The sequence below is a fragment of the Hemiscyllium ocellatum genome, chromosome 18 (assembly GCF_020745735.1).
Source record: "Hemiscyllium ocellatum isolate sHemOce1 chromosome 18, sHemOce1.pat.X.cur, whole genome shotgun sequence".
In the NCBI taxonomy this organism is placed as follows: Eukaryota; Metazoa; Chordata; class Chondrichthyes; order Orectolobiformes; family Hemiscylliidae; genus Hemiscyllium; species Hemiscyllium ocellatum.
The window spans coordinates 43,009,133-43,026,437 of record NC_083418.1 but is presented as its reverse complement, the minus strand read 5'-3'; the positions used below and the strand labels follow the sequence as shown (position 1 = coordinate 43,026,437).

The 17,305-nt window shown below is 39.1% G+C and overlaps 1 protein-coding gene across 1 annotated transcript in view; it reads right to left on the bottom strand.

Annotated features, from left to right (window-relative positions):
* tmem9b (TMEM9 domain family, member B) overlaps window positions 1-17,305 on the bottom strand; it is an 86,335-nt gene that overhangs the window by 53,420 nt on the left and 15,610 nt on the right. Inside the window, exon 2 of the mRNA XM_060838504.1 lies at window positions 5,093-5,184. Within this exon, the coding sequence (XP_060694487.1) occupies window positions 5,093-5,184 (92 nt within the window). The remainder of the gene's footprint in view (window positions 1-5,092; window positions 5,185-17,305) is intronic.

The window sequence follows — 17,305 nt, the reverse complement described above, 5'->3', positions numbered from 1 at the left end:
GAGCAACTGTTGAGAAAGATTGATCCAGCTGTATTCTTGAAATTTCCTTTCCATCTTGAGTTCACTTCTCTAAGTCTGTAATAAACTGCAACCTGACCAATCAAAGGCCTTTTTAATACACAGAACTCTCATGAACCCAAAACAATTAAGCACAAATTGAAAGCCAAAATTCTGCCTCTAGGCAAAATTTAACCTGAAGATACCCAAGTGGGGGAACAAATTGTCTTAACATTGTCCTACTGTGACATTGTTTTTATAAAGAAGAGAATATAAGGAGTTATTTGCAGCTTACTGGTGCACATGAAACAATGTCCATTTGTTTCTCTTTCAGTCCATAGGCCAGATAAATAGAGATTTTTAAAACATGTAATCTCTTACACAATGTTGAAACCACATACTAAGAATACTAACACTCATCAATCCTAACAGTGATAATCCATTACCTCAAATATGAAGTGGGCCCAAATTAAGACCTGATGTGCATTACACCTCTGGACCACCAGCTCCCATCATTCACTTTATTCATGGAAGAAGCTGGCAGCAAGGGAGTTATGGGATTGCAGGGAAAAGGGTGCAAAAGTATTTGTATATTCATTTAGATAGATACACATATTTTTACAGAATTCATAACTACTTTAAATTAGCATTTTTTGATTGGCAAGCTCTATACAATAGCACCATCTAATGGTCACATTTACAAATGTGTTGTGGAAAACTAAAGCTACAGTAGATTTTCACTTCAAAGATTATTAAGCAAGTGTACCAGGTGGGCAAACAAAATATTTTCTTGCAGAAATTTGATCAAAAAGGAGCCAGGACACTACATTTAGTGTTCTTAAAATGCAAAGAAATGGAACAGACTTGAAAGAACAAAATGACATTAATTATTTCCATTTAATCATCCCATTACAAGTTTTTGCCTGCCACAAATACCTAATCAGAATTACTGATATCAGGCGTTCACATCATCTGCTTACGTCTTGGCCTTAATGTTCCTCCAGTAACATAACCTTGGGTAACAATAGTACCTCCCTGTAACCCAAAATAAATAACTACTTCCACATATCTATTATCTTAATCTCAAAAAATGGACATAGATGAGAATGTTTAATAGTAAAAAATTAGCTTTATTTCATAGGGAATGAATATATTTGTAATAGCTGTTATTATCAGATTCAGTAAGTTCAAACACCCCAACTCGTCTTCATGCAATAATATAATGAACATGCTGAACTTCCCAACCAGTGGGCCATTTGATTTGAATTCAACAAATTAATTTCCAACATTTCTGAATTTACCTATTGCATAACATTTTAAGCAGGCTCAGTGCTTTCAGTTTTCCTGTTTCAAAAATCTGCTTGTGTCTGCATATTTATTATCTTTGTCTATTCACAGGCAAAAATGAGATCATTGACACTCCAATAGCATCAACACTACGTCAGCAGCATCAGGGTTACTCACCTTCTCAGGGCCATTTTCTGAAACATCTGCAAACATTAAGCTTGTGCTTCTTAAAACAAATTCCCAACATGATGTCCGTTCAAAGCTTGAGAATTGCCATGACCCACAGTAAGAACTCTGGGACAGGAAGGTGTTTCAAAGATTTTAATTTTGAGATTTAAAAAATAAACATATCCTTTGAATGGGTTTTTTGGAGCAAGAATCATACCTCAAAGATTGGTTAGTAAGGCAGGCACCATTTAATAAAAAATCCAAGGATTTAAAACTCTTTCACAGCTGTTAGTCACTGCAGCCATTGCCAGTGCTGTAAGTCTCGATTTGAGAGGCCCTGCACCATGCCTTAAAACGCAACATTTAAAATAATCTTTTCCAAGTCCTTTCTGTAGAAAAATTATCAAGAAATCTTTAAAAGGATATGCCAGATTCACATTCATGCTGTATTTTGCTTTTAGATTAGTGTTTAATTCACCACCATTTCTCTTCCAGGAATGCCCATCTTAAAGAAATTTTGCCCTTCAAACAAGATTTATATTATCTCTATTTAATTTGTTGTGATAGATTTCTTTTTCCCATCTCTTACTTATTCAATTCTGACGAAAAGTCATGACTGAAACATTAACTCTCATTTCACAAATGCTTCAGATCTGTGTATTTGTAATAATTTGTTTTTATTTCATTAACTGTAAGTAGGTTTAGAAAATTAATGATTTAATGGTGGTAGAAAAAAGGAAATGGTACATTGGTGCAATTGTTTCTGAGGCACACAGTTGAGACACTGTTGGCTTTTGTTACCCATCTGAAGTGCCAGATGCTAAAAGCAAAGATCTAGCCAATGTTTTTAATTGCACTGGATTAAAAACCTTTGGATTGATTTTTTAAAAAAAGTCTTCTTGAGAATATGGACGTGTTACCAAAATTGACAATTATCATAGAGTCATAGTCACAGAGGTGTATACAGCATGGAAACAGATCCTTCGGTCCAACCCATCCACGCCGACCAGACATCCCAACCCAACCTAGTCCCACCTGCCAGCGCCAGCATCCGACCCATATCCTCCAAACCCTTCCTATTCATATACCCATCCAAATGCCTCTTGAATGCTGCAATTGTACCATCCTCCACCATGTCCTCTGGCAGTTTATTTCCATACACGTACAACCCTGTGTGTGAAAAGGTTGCCCCGTAGGTCTCTTTTCTAAACCTATGCCCTCGAGTTCTGGACTCCCTAACCCCAGGGAAAAGACTTTGCGTATTTACCCTATCCATGCCCCTCATAATTTTATAAACCTCTATAAGGTCACCCCTCAGCCTCCGACGCTCAAGGGAAAACAGCCCCACCTGTTCAGCCTCTCCATATTAACCCTGGCAACATCCCTGTAAGTTTTTCCTGAACCATTTCAAGTATCACAACATCTTTCCAATCAGAAGGAGACCAGAATTGCATGCAATATTCCAACAGTGGCCTAATCAATGTTCTGTACTGCCGCAACATGACCTCCCAACTCCTGTACTCAATACTCTGACCAATAAAGGAAAGCATACCAAACGCAGGTAGATAAGGTAGTGAAGAAGGCGACTCCACTTTCAAGGAGCTATGAACCTGCACTCCAAGGTCTCTTTGTTCAGCAACACTCTCTAGGACCTTATCATTAAGTGTATGAGTCCTGCTAAGATTTGCTTTCCCAAAATGCAGCACCTCGCATTTATCGGATTTAAACTCCATCTGCCATTTCTCAAGCCATTGGCTCATCTGGACAAGATCCTGTTGTAAACTGAGGTAACCCTCTTCGCTGTCCACTACACCTCCAATTTTGGTGTCATCTGCAAACTTACTAACTGTGCCTCTTATGTTTGCATCCAAATCATTTATGTAAATGACAAAAAGTAGAGGGCCCAGCACCGATCCTTGTGGCACTCCACTGGTCACAGGCCTCCAGTATGAAAAACAACCCTCCATCACGATCCCCTGTCTTCTACCTTTGAGCCAGTTCTGTATCCAAATGACTAGTTCTCCCTGTAATCCGTGAGATCTAACCTTGCCAATTTCCCATGGGGAACCTTGTTGAACACCTTACTGAAGTCCATATAGATCACATCTAACACTCTGCTCTCATCAATCCTCTTTATTACTTCCTCAAAAAACTCAATCAATTGGTGAGACATGATTTCCCACGCACAAAGCCATGTTGACTATCCCTAATCAGTCCTTGCCTTTCCAAATACATGCACATCCTGTCCCTCAGGATTCCCTCCAACAACCTGCCCACCACTGATATCAGGCTCATAGGTCCATAGTTCCCTGGCTTGTCTTTATCGCCTTCTTAAACAGTAGCATCACGTTTGCCAATCTCCAGTCTTCCGGCAGCTCACCTGTGACTATCGATGATACAAATATCTCAGCAAGAGGCCCAGCAATCACTTCTCTAGCTTCCCACAGAGTCATAGGGTACACCTGATCAGGTCCTGGGGATTTATCCGCCTTTACCTGTTTCAAGACATCCAGCAGTTCCTTCTCTGTAATATGGACATTTTGCAAGATGACACCATCTATTTCCCTACAGTCTATATCTTCCATATCCTTTTCCACAGTAAATACTGATGCAAAATACTCATTTCGTATCTCCCCCATTTTCTCCACAAACCGCTGCAGTGAAGTGCTGAAGGTACTCCCAAAATACTGATTCTTAGCAATAGTACCAATTCTTACTCGGAACTTTAGGTTGCAATTAGGAGTCATTCACATTGATGTGTGACTGGTGTGATAAATTGGACAGCTTTAATAGAAATTTCTAGATCTTTTCACCTCAAGGAAATAAGGTTTGAGTTTCCTTGATGAACCAGCGTGTTTTTACAACTATCTGACAGCATCATCTTCACTTTTAGGAAGAAAAAGTAAATTCAAATTTTCAAACTCATGGAGTTTCAACTCCCATTTCTACATTACAGAGTCCAGACGTCTATTCTAGTCCAGTTTCAGTACCGCTACATTACCATACTCCACATTAGACTCAGACTGTAATGGTAAATTCACTTGTCTCCTCTTTAAATAAGGAGAATCTATGCTAAACTAACTTATTTACAAGATAATTGTTAGTCTGACTAAAATATTTCAACAACATCCAATTGAGCAGCCTTTCATTCATAAGGCCAAAACATTCTAGATATTTCCCCTCAAGAACGACAGGAATATTAATGTTGGATTAAACAACTGTAAAGCGACACCCTTTACGCTATTCAAAACAACATTGACAGGGCACAGATTTTCAAACTGACATCCATGAGGAGCTTCCAGCAAAGTATGAAGTCATCATAATAACCTTTCTTTGAGTCGGTTTCATGAATTCTATCTTTTATTTGTTTTATATTTTAACATATTACTTTCGGTACTGTTATTAAAAACAAATTTCTGGTTCAGTGATTAAATGGACACGTCAAAGGAAAGTCTTGCAGTCGGAACTAGTGAGTTTGGCTAAATACTCCACACAAGAACGTTCAAAATTCATCGACCTGAGTTACTCTTAGACCTTCTCCTTTTATTGACGGAGGCAGTCACACAAACTTTTGAAGGAAAATTCATGAAAAGACTAATGAGGAGTAGCAGGTATTCAATATTGAGACAAGTCTACTTACCAATCTTTCTGCGATATATTTTTACTATAAATGTGGCCAGCATTGTCTTTGTATGGCGGACAAATACATTTACACCTGATATCTGCAAAATTCTGAAACAGAACAGAGGAATAATTAAACTACATCAGCCGTACAACTTACGTGTATTTGGATGTGTTGCCTATTTTTGAATGTGTAGGGAAAACTTAGGAGCATATTTATTTGTGAATATAAATTATAAAGTATGTACATCACTAAAGTAGTTTTCAACTAACATACTACGCAGCATTAGAACTGAGCTTCAGCATTTAGAAACTTTAAGTCTGATCCATTTATCAGTAAATAATTGGCAACAATCAGAATGTGGATTGGTATAACACAGAAAGCCATTTGGCTCATCAAGTTGTGTCTATTATTTGACATTCAAGAACACGCACATTAAGAGCAGTGGTTGACTATGTGTACTCTTGACCTTGTTCCAGCAGTTGATAAGATCGTGACTAGTTCAATTGAGACCTCAAGTCTGCTTTCCTGCCTATCCCACTTAACCCTTGTCGATCAAAAATCTATTTAACTTTAATTATTCAATGACTCAGCTTTCTGGCAATGCTCAAAAAATAGTGCACAACGTTAAAAATCACACAACACCAGATTATAGTCCAACAGGTTTATTTGAAAGCACTAGCTTTCAGAGCACTGCTCCCTCATCAGGTGATTGTGGAGAATAAGATTGTAAGACACAGAATTTATAGCATAAGTTTACAGTGTGAACTGGGCATTGACCAGGTTGTGGGTCTTTAGTTTAATCTGGTGAGAACTGTCACCTAGAGGAGGTCATGAGTAGTGGGAGCAAACACTGGTTTCAGGAGGGTTTATGGACGGAGAAGAAGGCTGCCAGACATTTGATTAAATTCCCTACAGTGTAGAAACAGGTCCTTCGGCCCAACCGGTCCACACCAACTCTCCGGAGTCCTGTTATTTGACATTTCCACCCTGAGGAAGAAATTGACTACTCACCCTATCCATGCCCCTCATAATTTTACTTATTTCTATCAGGTAGACCCCTCAGCCTACCCCAGAACTAATCCAAGTTTGTCTAATCTTTGCTTATAGATAATACACTCCAATCCAGGCAACATCCTGGTAAACTGCTTTTGCACCCTCTTCAGAGTATTCACGTTCTTCTGCAGTGATCAGAACTGTGCACAATAATCCAAGAATGGCCTCGCCAAAGCCAAACATGCCGTATGATTTCTTTACCACCTTATCTACTTGTACTGTCACTTTCAGGGAGCTATGGACTTGGACTCTTAAGATCTCTTAAATGCTCCTGAGGATCCACCTACTTATAGTATACTTTCATCTTGCAATTTGATCTCCCAAATATATCACCTATCACTTGTCTGGATTAAACCAAGCCTAGCCCTCATCTATCTACCGCTTCTTCACCTGCTCTCCAGCTGCTTTATATCCTGCTGCATCCTATGATATCCTTCCTCACCATACGCACACTATCAATTTTTATTTAGCCTGCAAACCTATTAATCAGACTCACATTTTCATACAAATCACTTATATATATTACAAACAGAGGTCCCAACTCTGATCCTTAAGGAAAACCACTGGTCACAGACCTCCACAGCTCAACATTTCAAGTTACTGAGATAATGAATTCCTTGCAAATGAATGTCTCATTATTTTTTAGATTTGATTCTTTACAGTATAAAAACAGGCTCCTTGGCCCAACAAGTCCACACCAACCCTCTGAAGAGTAATCTACCCAGACCCATTCCCCTACATTTATCCCTGACTAATGTACCTCACACTATGGACAATTTAGCTTGGCCAATTCACCTAACCTGCACATCTTTGGATTGTGGGAGGAAACCAGAGCACCCGGAGGAGACTCATAGACAGTCGTCCAAGGCAGGAATCGAGCCCAGGTTCCTGGTGCTGTGAGGCAGCAGTGCTAACCACTGAGCCACCGTGTCACCCTAAATTTAGGGCAACGTAAGTTCAAGAGTTACTATACATGGAAAAGCTGTCATGGATCTTATTATACTAAACACAGTGAATTGTTAAATTTAAAATCCAACAGTGAACTCTCAGGTGCAGTCAAGAGAGTTATAACTGCCTAGTTAAAATGTTCCACCTTTGTATGTATGATGGAAATGCATTTGCATTAACCTGACTAATCTGTAGAAGATGTGTTTAGTGTGATGGCTTTTCATGTACAGAAGTGCTATTTTGGGGAAAAAAAGATTTTTTTAAATCTCATGCCTGTTATCTTTTACAAATTTAAATACTGTGGTGTCTAACAAATTCATGTTCTCCCTGCAAGTTTGGACACTAGATAATTGAAGATATTGTTAATTGTTCTAATGATGCTTGTGAGAGTCCAAATACCCCATAATTCTACACCAATACAGAAATATTGTTATGTGTCAGCCTTGCTTAAAAATTTAATTTTAGTTAGAATAAAACATAGCCCTTGAGAAAAGCCTAAAGGGAGATGTCAATAAAGAAAAATGATATTTAGTCCCATTATCTGGGGAATAGGATTCCACAGAATAAGGAGGAAGGAAAAAAAAGTCTTAAATGGAAGACACATTTTTAGAACTGTTTGCCATTGTTGTAAACCATCCCAAAAAGTTTAATCATTCTCCTAATATATACCCTTTCAAGTCTCCTCAAGACTGTATAAGTTTCAATAGGATTACTTATTCTTTTGAACTCTGAGTACAGGCCCAGGCTGCTGCTTGTGCTTTATATTGCTTCATCTCAGGAATTTATTGACTGAACCTTGTCTAAACTGTTTCTAATAAAGTTATATCCTTTTTCAAATAAGACAACCAAAATTGCTCACAGTACTCCAAATGCAGTCTTATCAGTATACCTACAGCAACAGTTCCTGCTCTTACAATCGATTCCCTTTGGAATGAACTCAAATTTTCCTTCCTAATCACTTCTACCTGCATATTAGCTTTTTATAATTCATATACCAGGACACACAGATCCCTCTAACACACAGCTCTGCAATATCCCTTCAATTAAATATACTGCTCTTCTATTCTTGTTATCAAAATGGACAAGTTTACATTCTCCCACATTATATTCCATCCAACAATATTTTGCCTATTTATTTAATTTACATAGATCTCATTGTAGATTATTTTTGTCCTTTGAACAATTTACTTTTCAACTTAGCTTTGTTCATTAGCAAATATAGCAACCATAGGTGCTTTCGTCCAAATAATTAAAATAGGTCAGAAATAGTTGATCCCGGAGCCATTCCATTAGTTACTGCTTGCCAACCCAAAATTACCCATTTTATCCCTACAGTTTTCTGTTAATGAATGAAAGCTTCATCCAAGCTAATGTGATATCATAATAATGAGCTCTTATTTTGTTTAATAACTTTTTGTTGTGGTATCTTATTGGATGCCATTTGGAAACCAAAAGCATCACATCTACCGGTTCCCCTTCACCCACCTTACTTGTTACTTTCTTAGCGAACCCTAATAAACTAATCAAATACGATTTTCCTTTCACAAAACCATGATGACGCAAGTGATAGCAATAGTTTCAATCCTCGCCCTTTCCTCAAGGTCCTGTCATCTTTTTTCTTTTTCAAGTGTTTCTTCAATTGCGTTTTGAAAATGCTATGATCCTGTTAGAAATCACTAATATTTTTAAAAACAAGCCAAACGTTTTTTTTAAACCAAGACACCTGTGCCACTAGATTTCATGTGTTAAACAAATTAAACTTCATTGTATATAGAAGAAATAAGCACCAACCTTACATACTTGGATATAAACCATATTTTAATGTAGTCAGGTTTATTTCTTAATTCCCAAGAATTCTCTTGACACATTAATCTTAAATATTACTTTTTGTACTTCAAAATATACAAAGATATTTATAATGAATAAAGTGGATATAGTCAAAAATGCAATTTGGTTCTGTACAATAGCAAATCAAGGAAACAAAGAAAACATGTAACTTGACTCTAGCCAAAAATAAACAAAAAAAACCTCCTCTCTTGCACATACAATACTATATGCACATACATTTGAGGTGCTAGGAGGGTCCGATAACTGAATAGACCTCCATTTTACCTTCAGCAGAAAGACCTTAGACAGTGGTCTGTTACTTACTTCTGTAGGAACCCCTACAAGCCAATCATATACAGAATATTTCTCAGCTGCAGCTATTCTCAGGAAGTAAAACTTTAGTTAGTTTCTCTTGATTGTGGAGGCCTCTGTCTGGTTACCTTTTCAGTACATCCAAACAACTTGGCTGGATACTTTCTGTTGCAACAAGACATGTAATTTCTCCCATTGGTTTCAAATGAGGTAACCTTACAGTTTCTATTCCTCAAGTATCAAATAGAAATTAAAACTCCATTTTAAATTTTCCGTATCACTGGAGCCATTTCCATTATCAAGATAGATTGGATGATGATGGATACAAACTGTATAATGTTCACTCTCACTTCCCTCACATTCCCCAGCTGTATGAATTTTATGTGGATTGTTGCTGACCTTTTAAGTTCCCTTTCTGTATTTTTATCCTATCCTACTTCTCCATAATGGCCTTATTTATTGTAATACTGGCAGCAGCATCTTTAGTACAAAGATTTAATTTCATTCCTCAGAAAGGTCCTCTTTAGAAACACTAAAAAAAATCACCATTTTAGTCCTAAATCAATTGTAGTTTTTATTATTTACATTTTGAGACTACTCCGTTTCCTTTTCAGGTTTCACCTTTTCAGATAGACTCACAGTGGAGCATCCACAATGCTGAAGAGATCATGGATAACACGTTTAGTGAATTGGTTACACCGCAGGTTAGAATTGCTGAGGGAGACAGTGAATAGGTGACCAAAAGGCAGAGAAAGAGTAGGAAGGCAGTGCAGGTGTCCCCTGCGGTCAACTCCCTCCAAAACAGGTATACCGTTTTGGATACTGTTGGGGGAGATGGCAGCAGTTGCCAAAATCATGGCACCGTGGCGGGCACTGCTGTTCAGAAGGGCAGGAAAAAGACCCGTAGGGCCATAGTCAAATGGGATTCTATTATAAGGGGAGTAGATAGGCAGTTATGTGGCTGAAAACGAGACTCCCGGATGGTATGTTGTTTCCCAGGTGCTTGGGTCAGAGATGTCACCAAGCATTCTGAAAGGGGAGGGTGAACAGCCAATTGTCGTCGTGCACTTTGGCACCAATGATATAAGTAAAAAATGAGATGAGGTCCTGAAAGTAGAATTCAGGGAGCTAGGAGAGAAATTAAAGAGGAGGAGTTCAAAGGTAGTGATTTCAGGATTACTACCAGTGCCACGTGCTAGCCGGGGGTGGGGTGGGGAGGGGAGGGGGAGAGGGGGAGAAGGAGTTGCACTGCTGGTCAGGGATGATATCACAGCTGTGCTAAGGGAGGAGACTCTGAAGGGTTTGAGCAGTGAGGCTCTATGGGTACAGCTGAGAAATAAGAAGGGTGCAGTTACATTGGTGGGGCTGTATTACAGCCATCCCAACAGTGAGCATGATGTAGAATACAAATAGGTAAACAGATTATGGAAAAATAGAGGCACCATCGTGGTGGTGATGGGAGATTTTAATTTTCCCAACATTGACTGGGATACACTTAGTGTCAGACGTCTGGATGGGCAAAATTTGTACGGAGCGTCCAGGAAAGTTTCGTAGAGCAGTATATCAATAGTCCGACAAAGGAAGGGACCATATTGGACCTGGTGTTGGGGAATGAGCCAGGCCAGGTGGTAGAAGTTGCAGTGGGGGATTTCTTTGGGAATAATGACCACAATTCTGTAAGTTTTAGAATACTCATAGACAAAGATGAGAGTGGTCTTAAAAGGATGAGTACTAAACTGGGCCAAGGACAATTAAAGTTAAATTATTCAGGAGCTGGGAAATGTGGATTGGACACAGCTATTTGAAGGAAAGTCCACATTTGATATGTAGGAGGCTTTCAAAGATAGGTTAAAGATAGTGCGGGATAGGCATGTCCCTTTAAAAACAAGGGATAGGAAAGGCAAGATTCGCGAACCATGGATGACAGAAGAAACCGTGTGACTAGCCTACAGGCAAAGGAAAACATCCATAAGGTCCAGGCAGCTAAGAACAGAACGGTCCTTGGATGAATATCGGGAGAGTAGGACCAATCTTAAATGAGGAATCAAGCGGGCTAAAAGGGGTCATGAAATAACTTTAGTGAGCAGAATTGAGGAGAATCCCAAAGCTTTATTCTTATAATGAGCAAGAGGGTAACCAGAAAAAGTGTTGGTCCATTAAGGATAAGGAAGGAAGGTTATGTGCCGAACCTGTGAAAATGGATGAGATTCTCATTGATTACTTTGCATCAGTGTTCACTGAAGAATGGGAGGTGATGAATGCTGAGATTAGAGATAGAAGTTTGTTTACTCTGGATCATGTTGACATTAGGAGGGAAGATGTGTTGGGTAGGCTAAAGCATATTAAAGTGGACAAATACCCCAGGACCAGATGGGATCTAACCCAGGTTGCTGACGAAGGTGAAAGAGGAAATAGCTGGGGCCCTGACAGATATCTTTGTAGTATCCTTACACACAGGTGAGTTGCCAGAGGACTGGAGGGTTGCTTATGTTGTCCACCTGTACAAAAAGGGTAGTAGGGATATTCCAGATAACTACAGACCAGTGATTCTGACGTCAGTGGTGGAAAAGTTGATGGAGAAGGTACTGAGGGATAACATTTATTTATATTTGGAAAAGAATGGGCTTATCAGTGAGAGGCAACATGGTTTTGTGTGAGGTAGATTGTGCCTTACCAACTTAGTAGAGTTCTTTGAGGAAGTGACCAAGTTGATAGATGAAGGAAGGACTGTAGATGTCATATACATGGACTTTTGTAAGGCATTTGATAAGGTTCCCCATGGTAAATTAATGGAGAAGGTGAAGTCACATGGTGTGCAGGGTGTTCTAGCAAGGTGGATAAAGAACTGGTTGAGCAACAGAAGACAGAGTAGTAGTTGAAGGGAGTTTCTCTAAATGAAGAAAGGTGACCAGTTCTGTTCCACAGGAATCAGTGCTGAGGCCATTGCTCTTTGTGATATACACAAATGATCTGGAAGAGGGCATTGTTGATCTGATCAGTAAGTTTGCTGATGACACTAAGATTGGTGGAGTAGCAGAAAGGGGACTGTCAAAGAATACAGGAGAATATAGATAGACTGGAGAGTTGGGCGAAGAAGTGGCAGATGGAGTTCAATCCAGGCAAATGTGAGGTGATGCATTTTGGGAAGTCTAATACTAGAGCAAATTATACTGTAAATGGAAGAGCCTTGGGAAAAGTTGATGAGTAGAGAGATCTGGGAGTTCAGGTCCATTGTACCCTGAAGATTGTTGCAGAGGTGGATAGAGTGGTCAAGAAGTCATATGGTATGCTTGCCTTCATCGGACAGGATACTGAGTATAAGAGCTGGCAGGTTACGTTAAAAAGTGTACAGGACTTTGGTTTGGCTGCATTTAGAATACTGTGTACAGTTCTGGTCACCACATTACCAAAAGGATGTGGATGCTTTGGAGAGGGAGCAGAGAAGGTTTACGATGATGTTGCCTGGTAAGGAAGGTGCGAGCTATGAAGAGAGGTTGAATAGGTTAGGATTGTTTTCATTAGAAAAAAGGAGATTGAGGGGGGAACCTGATTGAGATCTACAAAATCATGAGGGGTATAGACAGGGTAGATAGAGATAAGCTTTTTCCAGGGTGAGGAATTCAATAACGAGAGGGCACGTGTTCAAGGTGACAGGTGAAAAGTTTAAGGGGGAATATATGCAGCAAGTACTTTACACGGAGGGTGGTAGGTGCCTGGAACGCATTGCCAGCAGAGGTAGTAGAGGCAGGCATGGTAGATTCATTTAAGATGTGTCTGGACAGATGCAAGAATAGGTGGGGAGCATAGGGATACAGTTGCTTAGGAATTAGGCTACAGGTTTAAAACAGTGGATTTGGATCGGCTCAGGCTTAGAGGGCCGAAGAGCCTGTTCCTGCGCAGTAAATTTTATTTGTTTTACTTATCTATTCTCATGTACTGTCCCAACTCCTCTCATTTTCCTTTTTTTAAACTTCAATCCTCCACATTTTTAAAAATGGAAGCCTGATTCAATGCTGGATTTAAGATATTGGTCATATGCCTATTCTTCTGTATCTCTTTAATCTCTACACCTTAAGTCATCTATCATGTTCTAGATTTAGAGATAATTTCTTTCCTCCTCATGGAAGTTTGTCTATTTTGTACACAAACATTCACTCCTTTTGAAGGCCCAAGTTTTTTTGTTGTTAAAGTTGGTTTGGAGGATATCACAAAGGCTGAAAGGAGTAAAGCTATGAAGTGATTAAAATACATGGGTGAGATGTGAAAGCATTGTGTCTCAGAATTATAGTTTTGGTCAGTCAGCAGAACTCGAAAGGTGAGAATTACTTTATCTTAACCTATATGTCTGCAATTTAATGAGGGTGAAAGAAAGGCTGACAGGAGACTATGGGAAAACTTAAATTTGAAGTTGTCAAAGATCTGAATGACATTCTTAGCTGGAGGCAAATTGAAATGGATGACATTACAGATATGGAAACAGGGACTTTTTGTCGTGTAGAAAGGATGTGGAATTGAATGTTCACCTAGGGATGCGATGAAATCCTCTAGTTATATTATTTTCTTTGAACTGAGTAAGTTAGCCATCGTTGACTGATAACATTTTAGAACAGGCAGTTCCAAATATTGTCAGGTAGCAACATTCAATTCAGTCCGGCAATAGAGGAGGGGATTATTGCAAAGTTTCCAACAGGTCACTCAAGTCATTTCAGGGGTAACTGAATAGGTGTAAAAAGACAAAACAGTGGAAAAAGGTTGGTAATATGTTAAGCAGGCAGAGGGTGGACCTGATATTAGAATTGTTAATTTTCAGCTGATTTGCTTATGAAGCAACTGAACCATGTGAGCTCCATGTAAGAGACAGAATTAAATCCCAGGGCAGTTGGATATTTCAGTGCTGTTAGAACTCAGGCCATATTCTATGAGTTATTCGACAGTTAGGTGCTATAGTCAGGGCAAAAGAACAGACCGGAAATTGAGGTGGCACAGAAGAAGCAAGGTTCCACTGATAGTAATCAAGACTGGGAATTGAGAAACCAAAGTAGTATTTTCTTTATACATCCGAGCAAGATTAGAGCTCAGAAAACCCTGGGATGTATCTAACTTGGTTAAGCAAACAGTCAGCAAAATGTTGGAGTTGTGCCTCTGAATAGGTATAAGGTGTAGTTTTTGGACTCTGAGGGAGTACAGAACCAGGAAAGGAGTTGTTGAGGTTGTCCTTGACTGACTGGCTTGAGGGGGTTTCAAGGCCAGAACAGCAGAAGTGAGGCATTCTAATCACTTGTGACATTTAACAAAATATAATGACGTCTGTTTCATTGACATCTGGGAGAGTTACAGAGAAATTCATTCATTCTTTATTGACCACGTTTTCTATTTTATGCATGTTGCTGGGTGTTTAATTTCAATACATTACCCATATCTATCCTATGTTTATTCTGAGCTAAATAAGTAAACTTAAGTGAATTTCAGAGGTACTGTAGGTTATATTATTGTTCCAACTGGAATAGTAAGTGTATTGCTGGTTGTTCAGAATTATGGAATGATGTAATTTTTTTTCTCTTAAAGTTTGTAGTACCTCACCTTGGTGTCTACCTTTAAAAAATAAAAGGTTAGTGGTCTCCAACTAGATTGTTCCAATATAATTTGGGTATTTGTCCACAATCAATGTTTGCAATCATGTCTGGGATCACAACATAATTTGTGGCAAAAACAAAGTTGCTGGAAAACTCAGCAGTTCAGCATCCGTGAAGAGAATTCAAAGATAACGTCTCGGGTCCAGGGACCCTTCCTCAGAACACAATTTAGAAAATATTTGGGGGCATGTCTTGAATTGTAACAATTTACCTTATAGAGGTTTATAAAATTGTGAGAAGCATGGATAGGATAAATAGACAAAGTCTTTTCCCTGGGGTAGGGGAGTCCAGAACTAGAGGCAATCAGTTTAGGGTGAGAGGGGAAAGATATAAAAGAGACCTAAGGGGCAACTTTTTCACACAGAGGGTGGTACGTGAATGGAATGAGCTGCCAGAGGAAATGGTGGAGGCTGGTACAATCACAACATTTAAGAGGCATTTGGACGGGTATATGAAGAGGAAGGGTTTGGAAGGATATGGGCTAGGTGCTGGCAGGTGCGACTAGATTGGGTTGGGATATCTGGTCGGCATGGACGGGTTGGACCGAGGAGTCTGTTTCTATGCTGAACATCTCTATGACTCTAATTTCGAGGTCTAGTCTAGGATCGTAACCTAATTTGGGGATTTTTACAGATTTTAAAATCCACTAAAAATAATGAATACTGCAACTTCCTGACATTAAGGCTAATTTAAGATTTTCATGGTGAATTGTATTATACATATTGAAAATCAAAATGGCTGTTGGTTGCTATGATTTTGTTTCTGGAGAAGGAAGATTTAACCAAATGATTTACAAACATTATCCAAATTCATGCTATTAGTTGAAAAATTTGGAGTTAGAATTAAAAGCTAGGGCTAAGAAAGCAGGTATACTTCAAGTAAAAACACATATCTAAAATTGGAAGACAAGGTGTCTAACTCGGTGGAACACAGCTCAAGTTGACTAGAATTCCACTACAGACGAAGTAGTTTGAAACAGAAATGAGAGAAGCAAAAGGTGAATTACAATTTCAAAAGACAGGAAAGTCAATGAGTCAAATACCCATTTCAGTTGTACAGATTAGATAAACACAGGGTGCCATAATCAATCTGGGATTCAGTTTAAAGTGTAAGCACGCCATACGCAATACTGTTTGATTCAAGAAAAGGGCACTATGCAATGAAGTCTCTTGGATTATATTCTTACAACTTGAGTACAAAATTCCCAGCAAACTGTTAAAGTCCTCAGATTCTGAAGGGCCAATGAGACGAGAAAAAAAATTTAGATGACAAGGTTTTCCAAAATGTTCAGCTTTTTTCATAATTATCAGCTCTATAACTGTTACATTATGCAGCAAAGCATGAAGTAAATAAAGTTGCTTGGTGCCCATGGAGTCATAGAGATGTACAGCATGGAAACAGACACTTTGGTCCAACGCGACTACCTATCCCAACTCAATCTAGTCCCACCTGCCAGCGCCTGGCCCATATCCCTCCAAACCCTTCCTATTCATATACCCATCCTGATGCCTTTTAAATGTTGCAATTCTACTAGCCTCCGCCACTTCCTCTGGCAGCCCATTCCACACATGCACCACCCTCTGTGTGAAAATGTTGCCCCTTAGGTCTATTTTATATCTTTTCCCTCTCACCCTCAACCTATGCTCTCTAGTTCTGGACTCCCCCACCCCAAGGAAAATACCTTGTCTATTCAGCCTATCTGTGCCCCTCATGATTTTATAAACCTCTATATGGTCACCCCTCAGCCTCTGACACTCCAGGGAAAACAGTCCTAGCCAATTCAGCCTCTCCCCATAGCTCAAATCCTCCAACCCTGGCAACATCTTTGTCAATCTTTTCTGAACCCTTTCAAGTTTTACAACATCCTTCCTATAGGAAGGAGACTGTAATGGCATGTAATATTCCGAAAGCGCCCAAACCAATGTTCTGTACAACCGCAACATGACCTCCCAACTCCTGTACTCAGTACTCGGACAATAAATAAAAGCAAACCAAACACCTTCCTCACTATCCTTTCTACCTGCGACTCCACTTTCAAGGAGCTATGAACCTACACTCCAAGGTCTCTTTGTCCAGCAACACTCCCTAGGACCTTACCATTAAGTGTACAAGTCCTGCTAAGATTTGCTTTCCCAAAATGCAGCACTTTCTAAACAAGTGTAGAATAATCAATAATTAATTAGTCAAATCTTTAAATGAAGCAATCAATTGCAATTAGGAATTTACAAATTTAAAGCAAAATGTAACACAAATAAATTCTGTCCCTCACTAATTAAGCAATTGCCAACCAGTAAGTAATATTACTGTTTGTTCATCTTCTTCATGACTCTGCAGATAGTAAAGCAGTTCATCACAATCTGCAGCAAAGTATTCAGTTGGGCTAATAAATGGTAATAAACGTTCTTGCCACACAACTGACTACCTTGAGCAAGAGATCTAACCATCACCTCTTGAC